We start from the raw sequence: 20,907 nt of genomic DNA on the forward strand, positions 1-20,907 counted from the left end.
TTTCCTGGATGTAAGTCAAGCATTTGACAAGGTCTGGCATCCACGATTGTTATTCAAACTGTAGAAAGAAATCTCTCAGCCGCTATATACAATACTAAAATCATATCTCGAAGAAAGGCTATTTTACTCAAGATAAGAAGAAAGTGTGTCTGAAATTCACAACATAAATGCTGGGGTCGCGCAAGGCAGTGTCTTGGGGCCAATTCTCTACACAATCTTTACAGCTGATTTCCCAACTGGAGAAGAATCTACAATCGCAACATTCGCAGATGACACTGCAATTCTGGTAAAAAACCCAGATCCCATACAGGCAGCTGAAATATTGCAACAAAACATACATCTAGTTGAAATATGGGCTAAGAAATGGAAGAAAAAGATCAACGAAGCAAAATCAGTTAACGTAGTATTCATTAAATGTCACAAAGAAACACCGAATATCCTAATGCATAACAAGAATATTCCTAAAAATGATACTGTAAAATATCTCGGATTACACCTTGACAAGGGGCTAACATGGAGAACACACATCTGGACGAAGAGGAAGCAATTAGGAATAAAATACAAAAAACACTACTGGTTACTCGGCCGAAAATCCACCTTATCTCTATCAAACAAAATATTAGTGTATAAAGCAATCATCCGGCCCATATGGACATACGGGATTGAACTGTGGGGAACTGCAGAAGACATCAACCTAGTAATACTGGAGCGGTTTCAATCCAAGGTTCTTCGTGCTATCACAAATGCACCGTGGTACATTCCAAATGCAGACATTTACAGGGATTTGAAGATCGAGACAGTGAAGCAGATGATCATCAAATGCAGTGATAAATATTTCAAACGACTGGAAAAGCACCCCAACGAATTAGAAGTGAATTTATTGGACAACTCTACACAACTAAATAGACTGAAAATTAGAACTCCTCTTGACTTGCCATTTAGAACATAAGTGTCTTAAAGTGTTTTAAGGTTTTAAGTGAAAGTAAGTGATTTAGTGTAGTTATTAGTAACAAACCTAGGAGTTGATAGTCATTGGACTAAAACTCCTCTCACATTTGTTCCTTCAACAAAAATGCTTAGTGTTACTTTTTTTGTGATCTAACAGATTGTATTTAAAAACAAATAAAAAAAAATATGGAGAACATAAATGACTGGACACTGAAAAGAAAAATAGAATGGTATAGACATATAGGCAGAATGGGAGAAGAGAGAGTGGTAAAGATAGCACGAGACAGATCACCAAACGGCCGAAGGAGTATTAGGAAGGCCAAGGAAGAGATGGAGTGGCAACCTGGATATCTGATGAGAAGGCATCCGAAGATGGTACAGGCGCGAGCCTATTAAGGAAGCAGGAAGAAGAAGAAGAAGAAGAACATTTGCAAATTGTCGTAATTCTCCTAACAATATCCTGTCGCCTCATGGGTAATTGAACAAAACCAGCTGACAGAGAGTGCGAATTGCAGATATTTTAGGCTTAAGACGAGATGGGCGTTCTTTACAACTTGACGGTTTGATAAGGCTCAATATATTAGAGCTTCACGACTTCATAGAAATATCACCAAAGGCCATAATAGACTTTGTTAAAGAGGATGAGATACAAGGACAACAGATTTAACCTACAGATGAGCCATAATAGACTTCTTAGGTCGAATGGAAGGGTTGTTAAACGCCCACTCACATTGATCCTAACTAACCTAACCAAACAATAATTATAAAAAAATCCAAAAACGTAAGAAAAAAAGTATCGAATAAAAAGCAAAACCATAGTGAACATTATCAAAAAAAAGTCAGTCTATTTATTATTAGATCAATACTAGTGTTAGGTTTAGGATAATATTAATGGACGAAAAAATAACTAATTAGTATCAATAGTAAGATTGACAAAATTAATATTCGCGGCAAAAAGCTTAATTAATGCTCTCCTTTATTTCTGAACACACATATTAGTAAGATTGACGAATTGATTTGGTGCACGCAATCATGTAAACCCAAACAAACAGCAACATAATATTTACCATCGAACAATAAATGCAACTCTACTCGATGTAAAAAATAAAATTGGAGAATAAACATATAATTTTTTATTAAATAAAAAATAGTATATTATGCAACGAGTATTTCTTGAGCCGCATGGCGGCAAATAGAATACAAGTAAAATACGAGCATTATAATGGCAATTAAATATGAGTAGTAAACATGATTTTTTCTATGATCATTCACACAATTGAAAATGTTACAAACATATTTTGATCAGAAAATTAATTGCAAATAATTTTACTTATATGTTTCTGATTTTTCACAACTTTTTTAGGCTGGTCCGTATCGAATTTCCAGTTATAACAACTACTGTCCAGAGACATTTCTATAAAAATATAAGTTAATGTTTTCTATAACCAACTTATAGTACCTATGTTGTGAGGCAGATGCCGTATATAAAATATACGGTTTCTTCGCGGATTCCTATTAAAAAGTCCCTTTTAAACAAATTAGAATTGTTTAAACAAATTGAAGAAAAGATCATGAAAGTAAAGATGATTCAGAATTGATTACAGAACAGGGCCTATACTATATGCTTACACGTATTTCGGGTTTAAATTACCCTCAACGGAGCACCTGTGTAGAGGAACTTAATGCTGAGGCACTGAGGCTAAGTTAAAGCCGAAATACGTATAAGTACATAGTACAGTATTTCTCATGATCATCTTTCAGTGCGTCACAGTTTTTCGATTTCTTTCTAACGCATTAAATTGTATGTGACAGAAAAAAAGGCACGTCTGTGATTACATTTCGTCGGTGACATTTTTGTAACATTTATTCTAGTTATTCTAGTTGTCGATAGATGGCGCCATAATAAAAAATAATAATATTACAAATATAATCTGTATAATTTATAAGACTATACAAATCAAAGAAAATACCATTTTATAAATAAATGCAAGAAACACATTTAATTTGTTTTTATTCCAAATTGAAAATAAAATGTGACAACTGTCAGATTTAACTAAAATGTCATGTTAGAATAAATGTCATAAATGTGTATTATCACGGACTTACCCTTTTTCATATCATTTGTTACGCACTGAAAAATGATCATGAAAAGGACAATAGAGGCCCTGTTCTGTAAAATCTAAATCATCTTTACTTTCATTTTATTTGTTTCACTTTTGTGGGTATAAAAGGAACTAGTTCGCTAAAGATTGTCATAACGGTGAACGATAGGTCGTGGATGCAATTATAGATTGCCTTGTCAACTAATTCACCACTTTGTTATGCTTTGAATTGATTACAGAATTGATTTGTAGATTGATTGTAGAATTGATTACAGAACAGGGTCTATACTATATGCTTACACGTATTTCGGGTTTAAATTAGCCTCATCGAAGCACCTGTGTAGAGGCACTTAATGCTGAGGCACTGAGGCTAAGTTAAAGCCGAAATACCTATAAGGACATAGTAGAGGCCCTGTTCTGTAATCAAATCTAAATCATCTTTACTTTCATTTTATTTGTTTCACTTTTGTGGGTCTAAAAGGAACTAGTTTGCTAAAGATTGTCATAACGGTGAACGATAGGTCGTGGATGGAATTATAGATCCCCTTGTCAACTAATTCACCACTTTGTTCTGCTTTGTATTTTCCATCTTAACAACAGTGCAGAGGATAACAATTAGAATTTTAGTTCCTGCCTCTTTTGACTAACTATTCAAAAGATCATGTTATTTGCTCTGGAAAATATTTTTAGGTTTTTTGGGTCATTTTAAATAAAAAAAGTCTGTTGTCGTTTTCCTCAAAAGTTGACAGTTTTTGAATTATAAGCGATTTAAAATCTGAAAACTGCGAAAATACTCATTTTCGAGGTTTGAAGAAAAATTACATGTAAATTATTATTGTTTATGTTACCAAGTACTTAACTACATTAAAGTTTAAACATTCAATTTTAAGATTTTGTTTTTAATTATTATTTTTTCACGTCCACCCGATTATTAAGCCGCCTCTTGTGTGTTTCTTCCGCACTATATTATTGGCATATTTAATTAGCATACGAATAAAATACGAGCATAATAATGAGATGAGCACATTGGCAATAATTATTGAATTAATAAGTGAATTGTTAAAAAAAACTATGTTAATAATAAAATTACAAAATTTTAATAAATGTCAAGTATTTGTTGGAAAATTTTCACATAGCTACGTATAAAAGAATATTATGTGCGACAGAGACGTACCATATAGTGCCAAGCGGCTGTTCCAAGCCCCAAATTTTAAGCAAGTCCCGATTACTCCTCAGAATCTTGAAAATTAATGTTTTAACTTCAATTTGGGCTTTTCACATCCTAGGAAATAATAATTTTCATATGAGTTTTCAAGCATAAAAAATGCGTATTTTTGCATTTTTCAGATTTTAAATCACTTATCTCTAACTTGAATATGTACTATCAACTGTTGAGAAAAATGAAACTTTTTTGATTAAAATTACCAAAAAAAAACACAAAAAAATATTTTTCGAAGCAAAAATAGGTGATCTTTTGAATTTGTTTAAAAATATTGTTTAAATAATTTTTCTTCCTAAAAATTTCACCTGGCACTGTTATGATTTGTTTAAAGAGGACATTTTTGAAAGGAATCTGCAAAGAAACCAATCAGAAAATTTTTCATACGGGATGAGCTTCTCAATATTGACTATTTCTATGGGTTCTTCTTGCAGAGATGCCGATTGGACTAACAAGAAAAACATTTAAGGAAAAATGAACAAATTTTTATTTAATGACATAACACGTACTTTTTTTACTGCTATATTTGAGCAAAACCAATAATATGTCATTCAACTTAATTGCCATTAATTATTTAACAAAAATAGTACAAAATAAAAAAATAATAATAAAAATAAATTTACCTCCATTTCTTCTTTTTTATTCATTTTAATTATGATTATGTCTAGTAGAAGTTTTATAAAAAAACACAATATACACAGCCCGTGCTAACACAAAAAAAAACAACAAAAATTCAAATAAAATATATATCACAGATTTCGAACAAGATTTTTGATTTAATGCACTATTATTTAATACGCATATATCACCGACGTAATTGCAACATTTTTATTCGCAATGTGTGTCAAAGAAACTTTCCAAACAATTATAACATTTAATAGACGAGTCGTTAGTTAAAATAAAGTTAATAGTTCATCGAGCGCGCTGTATTATGGTACTCGAACTACACTGACCATATTCTGATGCGTGACTGACAGCGGTGCGACTACCGACAGTACTGTAATATTCAATTTACGAAAGACGATAAATCCAAGTTTTGTAAGAGAAAATTACGAGGCCAAATAATATTAAATTAATTTGTTTTATAGTGGTAGTAAGTACGCTTTGTCCAGGAGCGTATCTGGATAGTATTTTTTAAAACTACTTGTTATTTTCATGTGACTACATATCGCCTTAGTCGTAGCTAGAGATTTAACATATCTGAAAAAAACGGGAAAAATTGGGAAAAACCGTTTTTTTCCAGACCACTGGAAAAATAGGAAAAAATGGGAAAATTTAAATATTTTTTCATTGAGATTTAAAACGTGAAAAATACCAATTTTTTAAACTCGTTTAAATATATTTTGTAAAAATAATAGTAATAATATCTAAGAAATAAGTACAAACATGACGTATATACGGTCAAAAATTATAATTATTATCTAATAATTCCAAGTATCAAAACCGAAACTTCAAACGTAGAAAGTACATTATTTAACCAAAGCGCTCAGTGGTATATTTTAATCTGAGTCTGATCCTTCAGACCAAGCATCTGATTCAGACTCGAACCCTGCCTCATTATCATGGACGGATAAAACAACCGTTTATAAATAACAAAATTTAAATGAATAGCAACAACTTCTGAATTTTATCCTGTGATAATATATTTCGTTTGCTTGTATGTATGAGGCTGTGTAAAGACCAGTTTCTTTCTGAAGAGGTGGAAGATGGAGATCCATTTAAAATTCGGGAGGCAATTGGCATAAGTGGCTGCGATGTACACAAACCTTGCCACCATATAACGGGATGAGTATTATTCGCACTATCCCATAAAGAATTTAGACCAAAAGAATCCAGTTTTTGTTCTAAATTGGGTCAGATTTACCACCACCTTCGTTACATCTAGATTTAGTGAATGAGCCATTTCAGAAATGTAAGTCTAGTTGGTCTTGATTCAATTGTTCTCCTTTAAAGCGAGCACCAAGAAGATTGGCTGAAAAATCTACTTAGAACAAAATTCGTAGCGTTCTTCAACATATTTTAGCAAGCTTTCGATAAGAGAACTAGTGGTCAACTTTTTGGAGAATATTTAATATTGTGTCTTTTATAATTAAAAACAAAAGGCACTTCTGATAATATAGATCTATTCAATTCTACACATTTATCGATTTTAACAGGGGATGCAGAATTTGTTTAGTATATTGTAACAAATTTCAATTTTTCCGTATTTTTCCTTTTTTTCCGAAAAAAAAACAGGTTTTTTTCCTGTACCCAATTTTTCCGGAAATTTTAAATCTCTAGTCGTAGCTCAGAGAAATACGCAAATGAAGTATTCTGATGATGACTGATTCGTCTATGACAAATATTTTACACAATACAGGCCTCTTGGTATACTACAATCACTATAAGGATGCACTAGAAATAAACAAACCAAGACACGTTGAAGATTTCGAGGAACACGTACGAATCATTATTTACAATGTACAAACAACTTTGAAAATCATGATTTGTGATTTATAATGTATAAATGTATGATTTGGGAATGCTCCTTGTAACATTCAACTCGCCTTGGTTTGTTCATTTCTAGTGCATCTTTATTTTGATTTTAGTATAGAACAGTAATATCATGTCATAAAGAGAAAGAAAAAGGGGATATTAAAAATGGGGATAGTAGAACATCCTTCTTGTGAATGTGGTCAATTAGCAGATTTACATGTGATTCTTGAATTCCCTATTAATACTGTGCAAAATTTTGATTTATATACTGAATTAGTTAAAAATGGGTGCCCAACACCCATATCCCTTACAACCCTTCTTTATAAACCGCAGTTGGTTCTTATTAAACTTTTAATACATTTTTTGAATATACACAAAAAAAAGTTATGAGGAAAGTAAAATATTGAAAATAAATAGATAACATAAATGAATATACAGGAAGTAACAAAAATACAGGTCATAAATTTAATCACATATTCTGGGACCAAAAATAGTTCGATTGAACCTAACTTACCTTAGTACTCGTACAAATGTGCACATAAAAAAAGTTACAGCCCTTTGAAGTTACAAAATAAAAATCGATTTTTTCCAATATATCGAAAACTATTTGATATATTTTATTGGCAGTAGTATCTTATGAAAAAATTATAGTGAATTTTAGACATGCCATAAAAGTTTTATGAGGGTTTTGTTCTTTTAAACCCCCCCAAACTTTTGTGTACGTTCCAATATAATTATTATTGTAGTACCAATAGTTAAACACAATATTTTAAAAACTTTTTTGTCTCTTAGTACTTTTTCGAAAAGTCGTGTTTTTATCGAGATATTTTGAATACTTGTCAAATCTACCACATATCTCTATATGGTTAATACAATTATGGAGAATAGTAATAATATTATGAAAATTTATTTATGATTTACATTTTTAGGTATATTTTGAACCATATTAAAAAAGAAGCCACATCTCGATAAAAGGTGCCTTATCGTAAAAATACAAAGAGGCAAAAAAGTTTTAAAAACACTGTGTTTAACCAATGGTATCGCAGTAATAGTTTAATTGGAACGTACACAAACATTTGGGGGGTTTAAAGGAACAAAACCCCCATAAAATTTTTATGTAAACATATTAAAAAAGAAGCCGCAACTCGATAAAAACTGCCTGATCGAAAAATACTAAGAGCCAAAAAAGATTTAAAAATATTGAATTTAACAAATAGAACCACAATAATAATTTAATTGGAACGTACACAAAAGTTTGGGGGGAGGGGGTTTAATGGAACAAAACCCCCATAAATTTTTTATGGGGTGCACAAATTTCACCATAATTTTTCTTTAAGATGTTCCTGCCATAAGATTGCCACATCTCCATTTTCGTTAAAAAATCTCTAATAGTTTTCGATATATTTGAAAAAATCGATTTTCATTTTGTAATTTCAAAGGGCTGTAACTTTTTTTATTTGCATATAAGTACCAAGGTAAGTTAGGTTCATTCGAACTATTTTTGTTCCCAGAATATGTGATTTAATTTATGACCTGTATTTTTGTTACACCCTGTATAATAATAAATAATTTAAAAAATATGTCAAAAGTACACGTGAAAATATTATAATTTCATATAACCTAATAATATAATCTTTTGTTTCTTTATAAACATTCTGTAATCACCTGGGTCTTTCACGATACCTATCTGAGGCAACAACATGGGATTGAGTAATGGTCAGGTGTTGTCCCTTTGTTGTATTTATCCCAAGCCAACTCAAAATTGCCTGTAAAAAAGGCATAGAAAAATAAGATTGTGTAATGGTCGGCAGTTACCCCTAAGAGAAAAAAGTTTGTATCTTGTTGTATTTGTCCCAAGCCAACTCAAAATTGCCAGTAAACTCAAAAAAAAGTAGAAGAATAAGATTGTGTAATGGTCGGCAGTTGCCCCTGAGAGCAAAAAGTTTGTGTCTTTGTTGAATTTGTCCCATGCCAACTCAAAATTGCCAGTAAACTAAAAAAGAAGTAGAAGAATAAGATTGTGTAGTAGTCGGCAGTTGCCCCCGAGAGAAAAAGTTTAATGTCGTTGAAAAAAAGTTTAGTTGTTGTATTTGTTCCATGCCAACTCAAAATTTCTACTAAATCAAAGAAGAAAAAGAAGATTGTGTATTGATAGACAGTTGCCCCTAGCGTGAAATTTTTTTATCTTGTCATTTTTGTCCCACCCCAACCAAAATTGCCAGTTAACTAAAGAAGAAGAAGAAAAAGATGAAGAAGAAGAAGCAAATTGTACAATGTACTAACTCCAAATTGTAAGTGAATAAGGAATTTTTCCCTTATTCCGAGACGATGAGCTGGCCAAATATTCAAGTAGGTGGAGGCCAATAAATTGAAGAAGAAGAAGAAGAGAAAGAAAAAGTATTTTGACAGTTTATTAAATGAAGAATTTGACAGAAAATCAGTTCAGTTAACGGAGACAGTAACAACAATGGTCACAAAAATATCAAGTAAATGCGGAAATGGACCAAGCACAAAAAATAAAGAATGGTAAAACAGTTGGACGAGGTAATATTCCTGGGAAAATATGGAGAGCATAACAGGTTGTTGTTATGCTGTTCAGTTGGCTAACAAATAAAGTTAAAACTAAGGATAAAAATAACCGACCATTTGGGATTCTTATTTAAATATGGAGTTCCTACAAATAATATGCTAATTTTGGTTGGTAAAATAGTTGTGAAAATAGTTTAAATACCTTCTTGTTCTTGATATGCCTACCCGTGACCGTGACGAACATTGGCCATCATCATGGCAATCTTTATCTTATCTACAACAGCGCGGAAAATGCTGCACAGATATTGTGCTGAACCAAGTTCTAAGGTTCTTTAACCAGGATGCTCTTCTTCTTCTTCTTCTTCTTCTTCTTCTTCTTCTTCTTCTTCTTCTTCTTCCTCTTCTTCTTCTTCTTTTTCTTCTTCTTCTTCTTCTTCAGATTTGTCCTTGCAGGATGACTTGTAGGAGGACATATCTGGATTCATGTCGCATAATGTGTCCGAAGTATTCCAACTTTCGAGATTTGACGGTGGTCAATAATACCTCTCGTTTTTTTTTCATTTTTTTGAGGACCTCCTCATTTATCACAGGATTTTAAGTATTCTACAATATAGAATATAGCCACAGCTCAAATGCTTCCAATAATTAGTCCAGTGGGTTAGACGAATAACAGGCCTAACCTTGCATTAGGAGCTGCCCCAAATTTTATTTTTCTAATCTTTAGGGAGGGTCAATAGTAGTGTAAATTTAAAATCTCGACTGAATTGCGCCGTTGCGTTAGCCGCCATCTTGATTTTAAACTAAAACCGTTTTTGCTCAATATCTACGCTATTTTCAACTTTTCGACAAATAGTATACGAACCAAAATTGATAAAAATGTGATTTTCTATCATTTCTATTATTACAATTTTTTTGTGCGGTCGATATTTTCCGAGTTAAATGGGAAAATAGTCAAAACTGCTGAGGCGAGCATGTTATTGAATTGAATCTTGTTTCCGAACTGGCCCAAATTTTATAATTCTATCTTTAGGAGAGATCAATAGTAGTGTAAATTTAAAATCTCGACTGAATTTCGCGGTTGCATTAGCCGCCATCTTGATTTTAAACTAGAACCGTTTTTGCTCAATATCTACGCCATTTTCAACTTTTCGACAAATAGTATACGAACCAAAATTGATAAAAATTTGATTTTCTATCATTTCTACTATTACAATTTTTTCGTGCGGTCGATATTTTCCGAGTTAAATAGGAAAATAATAAAAAGTGGTGGGGGGAGCCTATTATTGAATTGAATCTTGTTTCCGAGCTGTCCCAAATTTTATAATTCTATCTTTTAGGAGAGAACAATAATAGTGTAAATTTAAAATCTCGACTGAATTCCGCGGTTGCATTAGCCGCCATATTGATTTTAAATGAGATCTGTTATTGCTTAATATCTCAGCCATTTTCAACTTTTCGACAAAAATGGTGGGAGAAAAAATTGTTGGAAATGCAATTTCCTGCAATTTTTTGCACAATTTTTTATGCGATCAATTTTCTCTGAGTTAAGGGGGAAAATAGTGGAAGTGGAGGGGAAGCATAATTATTGAATTGTCTCATATTTTATTAACTTTACGACATAATTATACATAAACAAAAATAAAGAGAATTATATTTTATACAATTTTTGAAACTTCCAATGAAACATCAACCAAACTAAGTATATAAAAGACATAAATAATACCTAACATATGTTACAGTAAAAGTAGATAATCTGGTAATTGTACACAATTACCGGTAATTGTATACAATTACCAGAGTCGACAGTAAATGTAGGAAATATTCTTTAAAAATTCTTTATTTCCTACTTTTACCGGTAATTGTATACATTTCCCAGAGGATCTTGGTAAAAGTAAGAAATTCAAATTATAACGATAAACACACAAACGGAATGCCAAAATACATAACTGTAGAAATCATAACGATCTATTTGGATATGTGTGAAACTTGCCAGAAAAAATCTAAAGTTCCCAAAAAAGGTTTAGTAGTGAAACCTATACGGTCAAAAATAAATAAACAGTAGAGGTCAAATAGATTTGATAGATATGCAAGCCCAAGCAGATAATTAATTCAAGTTCGTTTTGTCTACCAAGATGAATTAACAAAATTTGTACAATTACGGCCGTTGAAAACTAAGCGTGCAAAAGAAGTTGCGTTAGTTCTCCTGGACATATTTTGTACCTTTGGAGCTCCTAGCATTCTTCGAAGCGACAATGGATGATAATTCTCCAACATAATTATAGAATAGCTGTGCTCCATGCAGAAAAATTTAAAGATAATGCACGGTAAGGAGACACAGTCAGTCACAAGGATCTCTTGCGAATAAAGATATATACTAAGTTCCTAGTTGGAGCAAGCAAACAAACAAGTTGTCAAAGGGTCTTCGATTTGTACAATTCGCCAAGAAACGAACTTACCCTTATGGAGTAAGTGCAGTCTGTATGAAGTTATGTTTGTGGTTCCTGCCAAAATCGATTTAAAAACTTCATCACTGCCAGAAGATCCTTTAGAAAATATTTCGACTGAAGAAGATTTGGAAATAGAAGAACAAGTAGAAGAAACCCAGTCAGGTCTTGATTCTGAAGGACGTGAAGAAGCAGAAGTGGATGTACCAAATGAGCTTCTAATAGAACAAGAACCAGAAAAACCTGAGCAACCATCAGCGAATAAATCTAATGCGATTTACTCCAGGGAAATAAGGTTTTTGTCGGGACACTTGAGCAGCCAGGTTGCAAATGGGTTTTTTGGGTACTATATACCTAATACATTATACATACAAAAATGCCCGTCACAGTTCGGACGAGAATTTTAGTTATTAACAAATAAGTGTCAAAAATGACAGTTTTTTTCGTTTAAATCGCTACAGGTAAAAATAGGATAATTAAATATCTTATTTATAGTATTCTTCCTTTAGTAGATGAGTCAATGTTTAAAACGGGAGTTTTTTAATTTTGGTCCGATTATTTGTTGCTTCGAAAATTGCAAAATAAAACTAAAATTTCGAAAATAAAAAATTTGCTATAAATTTCGCGAAAGTGACCTTACGACTTTTATATTTCACAAAAAGTTGAGTCAAAGAGTTCGTAGGTATATTGCACAAAAAATTATAAGACGATTCGTCAATTAGTTTAAATTTTATTCAATTTGGTTATCCCAAAGAGCATTTTTTGTAATGTTATTGTTCAGAAAATAATAATTATATAGAAATTCTGTGAAAACCACATGAAAGAACAATAGTCTTGTTTTCACATTATTGAAGAAAATCATTAAAAAGTAATTTTTGTCACTACGAAAATATTTTACTAAAGTAGAGTCATTTTTGGCTTGAAAACAATTTGAATAGCTTTGTTAATATTGACTGTAGAGTAAATTTACCTTGGAATTTCAAAAGCTGGTATTTTTACACAAATTTTCAAAAAAAAAACTTTTCGCCTATGTTAATTACGGTCAAAGTTAGCCACTTTTATTATTTAATTCACAGTTACTTCAATATACATAAAATGTTCCTGTAACAGTGTTAGTTACCATACGGCTCCGAAACGGCATGGCCGATTTTTATGAAATTTTACAAGTGTATCCTATGGGACTGAGAATAAGTTTTAATCTATTTTTCATACCCATAAGTTATAAGGGGGGTTGCCCCCTGACATTTTTTTTTATTTTTTTGGACAAAATTGTCTATTTTAATTTTATATGATGTAGGATTAAAAAATACATACAACCCTTAATTTACACTGTTCCACCACCAACCCCTATTTGTTAATACCCATCTATATATTTACATCTATAAAATTCTCCTGTCACAGTGTTAGTTGTCATACTCCTCCGAGACCGCTCGACCGATTTTTATGAAATTATATATGTATATTCGGTAGGTCTTAGAATCGGTTGTAATCTATTTTTCATATCCCTGAGTGATAAGGGGAACTCCCCCTAACATTTTGAAATGTTAGGTGGGGATTTACGTACATAACGTACTCTACAAGACTACGAGTACATACAATATAAAAAAATTATGATCAAAATCCACCAACAAGCTCTGGAGATATTAATCGCAGCATATGTTTGAAGAATCAGTTTCATTTTTTGAGTGCACGGATTTTAATAATTAATTTCCACCGACCACAAATTGATTTCGTTAGAACGTTATTTTTAAAGCTTTATTAACAACTCTGTTGAAGTTTAAAGTTTACTCAAACTTTTGCACATAAACTATATACCTTCAACTTCGAAATGGCGCTAGTTGGGTTGCTTAATTGTTATAAACGAAGTAGCTGTCAATTAAATAAAAAAGGTGGCTAACTTTGACTGTAATTAACCTAGGCAAAAAGTGTTTTTTTTTAAATTCGTATAAAAACACCAGCTTTTCAAATCCTAAAGTTTTTCAAATTGTTTATGAATTAAAATGACCCTACTTTAGTAAAATGTTTTCGGAATAATAAAAATGACTTTTTAATGATTTTTTTTAAATACATTGAAATCATGACTTTTTTTCTTTCATGTGATTTTCACAGAATTGCTATTACTTTACTATTTTCTGAACAATAATATTGCGAAAAAAAAGCTCATTGGGATAAACAAATTGAATAAAATTTAAAATAATTGACGAATCGTCTTAAAATTTTTTGTGCATTATACGGACTGTGTGTCTCAACTTCTCATGCAATATGAAAGTCTTAAGGTCATTTTCACAAAAGTTATAGCAATTTTTTTATTTTCGAAATTTTAATTTTATTTTGCAATTTCTGAAGCAACAAATGATCAAACCGAAATTAAAAAACTGCCATTTTAAACCCTGGCTCATCTACTACGAGAATAACAGTATAAATAAGATATTTAATTACCCTATTTTTACCCGTACCGATTTAAACGAAAAGACTGCCATTTTTGACACTTATTTGTTAATAACTATATTTCTCGTCCGAACTGTGACGGGCATTTTTGTATGTATAATGTATTAGGTAAATAGTACCCAAAAAACCCATTTTCAACCTGGCTGCTCAAGTGTCCCGAACATGGTATATTTTTGCCTTATTTCCCTGGAGTAATTCTAGAAGAACTATTTTCTTATCAAATTTCAGAGAGGCGAGATTATGTTACAATTAAACGGACACATCCAAAGGAAGGCCTTGAAAAGCAAGCGAAGAAAATGTTTAAAACATCAAAAACGTTTGGCTGTTTTTATGAGTGTTTAAAATTAATTCTACGAATTGGGTACTAAAGAAGGGACTGCTACAACAGTTGTATAGCAGAAATCAATTTACCATCTGCAAAGAATCATTAATTTCTTCAGACATAGTTCCAGTTCCAAAACTAAACATTTTTCATTGCGAGTATGTTAGAAAAACGTCTTTGTCGGGTGGGCAAGGTTATCAGCGATATGATTGCTAAAGTAAATGTAAAACAGATAAGTGTAAATATAAAAAATGGAAAGTTGTGTAATTCCAAGTTCCACAAGAGTTTGTCATGTCATAACAAATAGTACGTATAAGTATTAAGTAAAGTAGTAGTATGTATTAATTCAGGCAAAAAAGCTCAATAATTCAGGTTAAACAAAATGTCTCTTGTTTTTAATTCAGTTCAATAAAAATCACACTTCTTGAATAGCTGATGGAAATTATTGCTTTTATTCATTATTTTACTTACTTTTACCCCTGGTACTTGGTAATTTAATACAATTACCGGTAACAGTAGATAATTGAAAATAATTTCCTACATTTACCGTCTGCTCTGGAAATTGTATACAATTACCGGTAATTGTATACAATTACTAATTATCTACTTTTATCGTAAAATATGCATTAAATTCGCTTAATTTTATTAACTAGCTGGTTTTATTGGTTGAATTTTTTTGACGATATTTTAAGTTTCATGTTAGCTAATATATTTTAATATTCCAACAATTTTTTTATAAATTTTGGACCCTGTTGGGGGGAATTTTTCCACCCTCCCCTTTGTAGACTTGCCACTGGTTCTATCGAAAAATTGTAGTAAATCGTAATTGCAACAATTTCAGTTCTTACACTTTTTGTCGAAAAGTTGAAAATGGTAGAGATATTGAACAAAAACAATTGCTATAAAATCAATCAGGTCTTACGCTCGCACCTTTGCTGCAAACGTACTACCTTAAATACTGATTTTATTAAAAAAATGAACGACATCAAAATTGTACAAAATTTAATTCTCTTCATTTTTGTATAGGCACGAAAAAAATTATAATAAATGAAATTATATAAATATTAAAATTATATTATAATAAAAGGTCATTTCAAGGTCAAATCAAGATAAACCGACACAATTGCTCTGGAAAAGGGGGGTGAAAATGGTAAGGGGGTTTTTGGGTCGCAGATCTCAAAACTGGGGTCCGTTGATTTCTACCACGTCAGGTAAAAGTCATTTCAAGGTCAATTCAGGACAAGTCCACAAAACTGATTGGACCTTGAAATGGCCTTTATCTGACGTGGTAGAGCTACACGGATCCCAGTTTTGTGATTTTGTGATCAGCGACCCCAAAAACGCCCTAATATATTGTTATATTTCTATTTGATATGAAAATTAAATTTTGATAATTATAAACAGAATTCAATTTAATATAAAATATTTTCAATTTTCTCAACCACGGGCATATAAATTTAGAACAACCTGTATACAACAAATTGTTATGTTTAATTTTAAGAAGTGATTAGACGAAGCTTACGAAACTCGGGACAATGCGCTTAGAATAAACAAAGTGAATGGCGCGTACCATTATCGTTGTTCGCGGAAGGTTCGATCATTAGCCTATGCTAAATAAGACTGAGTTGAAAAAGATAATAGGTCATTATCGTTGTTCGCGGAAGGTTCGATCATTAGCCTATGCTAAATAAGACTCATTTGAAGTAGATAATAGGTCATTAAATTTTGTAAATAGTAGAAAGTAATTTTAGAATGGGAATTAACTATTTTTTTTGGAAATCCATTAAGCATATTTAGAAAGATTAAAAATTGGTTTTGAGGAATACTGCGAATGAGAGTTGGTGGTGGAAGGTTGATATTTAGAAAGTAGGGGAATGAATGAAAAAGATAGATCAGAATGTTTTGAGCTGTCGAGAAGTGAAGTCCAGTAGTAGACGGTAGTGTACGGAGAGTGAGAAGGCCGGTGTAGTTCCGTGAGTGTGGAGTATCTATCGTGGAACGAGAGGTAGGCCAGGTCGAGAGTAAAGAACCTCCTTGAGCCAAGAGTGTCCCGGTAGCTGATTGAAGTTTCGAAAAAGGTAGAAACACGGCATCACGACAGAAGCAGGAACGGGAGCTATACGAGCTAGTTTTCAAAGGAGAACACTACTGGAAGCCAGGACGAGGTGTTGATCGCAGCCAAGGATAGCAGGAAACGGGTCTTGACATTCTCATTTCACCAGAAAAAGGTCAGTCTCATTTGTTTGGACATGAATGTATGGGTTTTTCGTATGAAATACCACATTTAAAATTGAAGAACATAATCAATAATATCAGAAAAGCTTCATCAAACTTAAATAGAATTGTTGCTAATAAATCATAATAGTTAAATGTTAATAAAAACTTTCAATTGGAAACCAAAAGGAAATAAGATTCCCATGTGTAAATGTTATGTTTAAGAATAATAAGATATAGCAAATATTAAGCAGTGATTGCCATTTAAATAAAATAAACAATATTTTGATTATAATTGTAACCCATATGTGTGTATTATTTTACTCTTTTCTTTCCTATCCCGATTAGGAACCATTGAGAAATACTTAGAAGCCACGAGAGTAAGTAATTAATTTTATAATTCGCCCTGAGATTGAAAACATATTGATATGTGATCTGGTAAATTAATTAGATTATGATTAATGCATTGATTAAATTAAATGACATATAAGAATATTATCTCATATCAATAATCAAGATCACATCAATATGTACTTTTTCAGAGCGATTGTGTTGATTTATCTTGATTTCACCTTGAAATGACCTTGAGCTAGACGCAAGAGAGGTCAGCGGACCCCGAATTCGTAATCAGCGTCCCCAAAACCCCCTAGTCATATGGTTTCGTCAAAGTTCAAAATTATTACTATTAACCCTGGAAGCTCACACTTGGGTGTGAGATACCCATCGCGACACTTAACTGCATGTAGCTTACGCTTACGCTTTATGTAAATTCAGTCTGTAGTCTGCCAAGGACGGGTGTGTAGTTGCGGTCTCATTTGAGCAATATTTCCAATCACGAGAATTTATTGAATACAGGCTAGGTTATGTAGCACCCATGTGTGTGAGGTTTGCGATCAAGTGTGCGTTCAAGTTAATGACCTAACAACACAACATCCCACAAATTTAGTAAAACAAACTAGGTGTTATTTCTGCAAAGGCAAAGATGGAAAAGCAAAGCGTGCATGCTCGGCTTGCTATAAAACATAATGCATGGAGCATAGAGCCACACTGTCTTATGAATGTAGTTACTAAAATGAGTGAAACTCAAATACCTGGCTAAGAATGAATATGCGTTCTATAATCAAAAGGTGTTATATTTTAGTTAGAAAGACCATTTTGTTATTAAATTAAATTAAAATATTTTGAATTATGTTTCCGGTTTTTTAGAAAATGTTTTTTAATTATTTTTAGGTATTTTTAATATTTTTTTCTTTTTTGTTACTCCAATTAAGAGAGAGAAAATAAAATTATTGATTTAATTATTCTTATGTATTCAATAGTGATTAGAGAGTCTCTGGAAATCATAAAATATTTACTTTTTTTTTATTTCTTCACAAAAAATCATTGGGTATCTGACACCCATGTGTGCGGTTTATTAAAAAAAAAATAAGTGTGATCTTCCAGGGTTAATTTTATTTAGAAACAAGACCCGATACAGCCACAACACAATGACTACTGGAAACGGCAGAGTTGAGAGTACTGAGAAGAATTACAGGAAATATACTGAGAGATCGAAAGAGGAGCGAAGATATTAGAAGACAATGTAACGTACAGTGTATAAAGGAATGGACACTAAATAGAAAAAAAGAATGGAACAATCACATAACCAGAATTGGGGAGACACGTGTGGTCAAAATAGCACGAGATAAATCTAGAACTAGAATTATGTAATATTATGAATTAGAATTATGTAAACTATAGTAATGGTGGTAACAGTATAAATTTATGGAACGAATATAAGATGAAGAGAAATGTAGTTGTAAATTTGCTAAAGCAAAAAAAAGTTAAATATTATGAAAGTATGATTGATAACAATAAAAATGATTCAAAGGAAATGTGGAAATGCTTAAAGAAATTAATAAAAAATAAAGACCAATATATAAATTATAAACAAATTAACTTTGGAATGGATGAAAGTAGAGTGAATGCAAAGAATGAAAGGGAGGCTGCATGTTTGTTTAATACTTATTTTACAAAGAGTATTGAGGAGATAGTATCTAGCTTTACCAACTCTCATGAATGGTCTGATAATAGTTTACCTGAAGTTAAATGCTACATGAGTGAATTTCAGCCCTTAACAATATGTGAACTAAAACAAATAATATTTTCTTTAAAAACCTGCAAAAATTTAGATAATGTACTCAATTCACAATTTTTAAAGAAAACTTTTGAGACAACTGGCTATGCTGTTCTTAATTTTGTTAATTCTTCATTAAAGAATGGAAGCTTTCCTAAAAACTTAAAAATTAGCTCTATTACACCGGTCCCAAAAACCCAAGTGAAATCAGAAGTATCTGCATATCGACCAATCAATACACTGCCTTGTATAGAGAAGGTACTTGAAAAAGCCGTTTACAACCAAATAATTGAATACTTTAATAAAAATAATCTTTTTCTCGGCAATCAGTCTGGGTTTCGAAAGGGTCACTCATGTGAAACAGCAATACAACTTACCATCTCGAAGTGGAAACTACTTATTGATAACAATAAATTTGTAGTAGCTGTATTCTTAGACTTTAGAAGAGCTTTTGAAACTATAGACATAGATTTGTTAATTAAAAAATTGAGGTACTACGGTTTTAAACAAAGTGTTATAAAATGGTTTAACGAATATCTCACAAAAAGAACTCATTATGTGCAGTTAGGCCAAAGTAAATCAACAGAACTACCTAATTGTTTTGGTGTACCACAAGGCAGTGTACTTGGAGCATTATTATTTATTATTTTCATCAATGATGTAAATTATGTTGAGGGTCTGGAATTTATTAGTCTTTTTGCAGATGACACATTAATTGTATGCAGTGGTGATGATATTGTGGAGGTTGTTAGAAGGATGCAGTGTTTGTTAAAAAGAATTGAGGTATTTTTGGATGCTAACAAGTTAAAACTTAATGCGAGTAAAACAAAGTCAATGATAGTCTCTAGCCGATATAAATTAAATAATATAAGTATGGAAAATTTGAAACTAAAAGTTAATAATGAATGCATCAAATGGGTCAATGAAATTAAATATCTTGGATTTATACTGGATAGCACACTCTCTCTGAAACCTCATTTTCAATATATTTGCAAGAAAATATCTAAAAAATTATTTTTCTTTAATAGAATTAGCAAAGATCTATCATTATTTTCAAGGATCACTGTATTTAGAAGTATAATTCAGCCCCATTTTTACTACTGTTCAAGTGCTTTATATTTAGGTGATAAAGGATCAATTCAATCATTGCAAATTTTGTATAACAGAGGTATGAGAACAATTCTTCGATGCAATCGCTACACGCCAATTGAGATGATGTACTCTACTTTAGGTTGGTTTTCAGTTCAACAAAGGCTTTACTACCTTACTATGGTTTTCATTTTTAAATTAAAAAAAGGAATGCTGCCTGCATATTTTAATGAATATGTTACATTGAGGGGTCAAGTTCATTCATATACCATTAGAAATATTGAAGATTTTGATATTCAAAAAACTAATAAACATAGCACAATGACATCCCTGTTTTACAAATGTATGAATGAATTTAACCATCTTCCCCCCAGTGTTAAGAATGCACTGACAGTTCAAATTTTTAAAAAATTACTAAAGACATATATTTTACCTAGATAAAAAAAATAATTTTTAATAAATCTGTATGTGTTGTATAATATTGCATGTATTGTATATTGTATTTAATTAAGCAAATTCATATTTAAATATTGTTAGTAGGATTTCTATTTCAATAAAGAATTTCAATTTCAAAGAATCGGTAGAAGAAGTATCGGCCGACCGCGCAAAAGATGGAGTGACCATCTTCCATAGATGTATCAATCCGCCAATGAACAAGCAGAATTGCTTATAAAGAGGAAGAAGAACAATAATTTTATTTTATTCTTTTCCCATTTGCTATTTTTCATTTCACGATTATCTGGCAAAGGTACATTTTGGTTTCTACTTCTTAATGTCACTAATATATGGCTTGTCTTCTAGTTTTTGGGAATAAAACCATTTTTCTCCCCCCCAGGGGCCTCAGGTATCCTCAATCGCTGGCGATACAACAACGAGGGCCATATCGCACCCTCAGTGCAAGACTGCAGTAAGTCAAAATAAGTAAGTTTCGAGATAAAGACGATTTTGCTTATTTTCGTGCTACTATCGATGAAATAAGACACAAGTTTTAAGTAAAATTA

General features: G+C 31.7%; 1 protein-coding gene across 2 annotated transcripts in view; it reads right to left on the reverse strand.

Moving 5' to 3' along the window:
* Nucleotides 1-20,907, reverse strand: part of LOC126889815 (peptide transporter family 1-like) — a 234,756-nt gene that overhangs the window by 99,741 nt on the left and 114,108 nt on the right. The window contains exon 1 of one of the 2 annotated variants that reach the window (XM_050658480.1): nucleotides 4,893-5,295. The exons of the other annotated variant lie outside the window; for it this stretch is intronic. Within the exon in view, the coding sequence (XP_050514437.1) occupies nucleotides 4,893-4,916 (24 nt within the window). The 5' untranslated portion in view covers nucleotides 4,917-5,295. Of the gene's footprint in view, nucleotides 1-4,892; nucleotides 5,296-20,907 lie in introns of those variants that run through there. 2 annotated transcript variants of the gene reach the window in all.

Source organism: Diabrotica virgifera, chromosome 8 (assembly GCF_917563875.1).
Source record: "Diabrotica virgifera virgifera chromosome 8, PGI_DIABVI_V3a".
Taxonomy (NCBI): Eukaryota; Metazoa; Arthropoda; class Insecta; order Coleoptera; family Chrysomelidae; genus Diabrotica; species Diabrotica virgifera.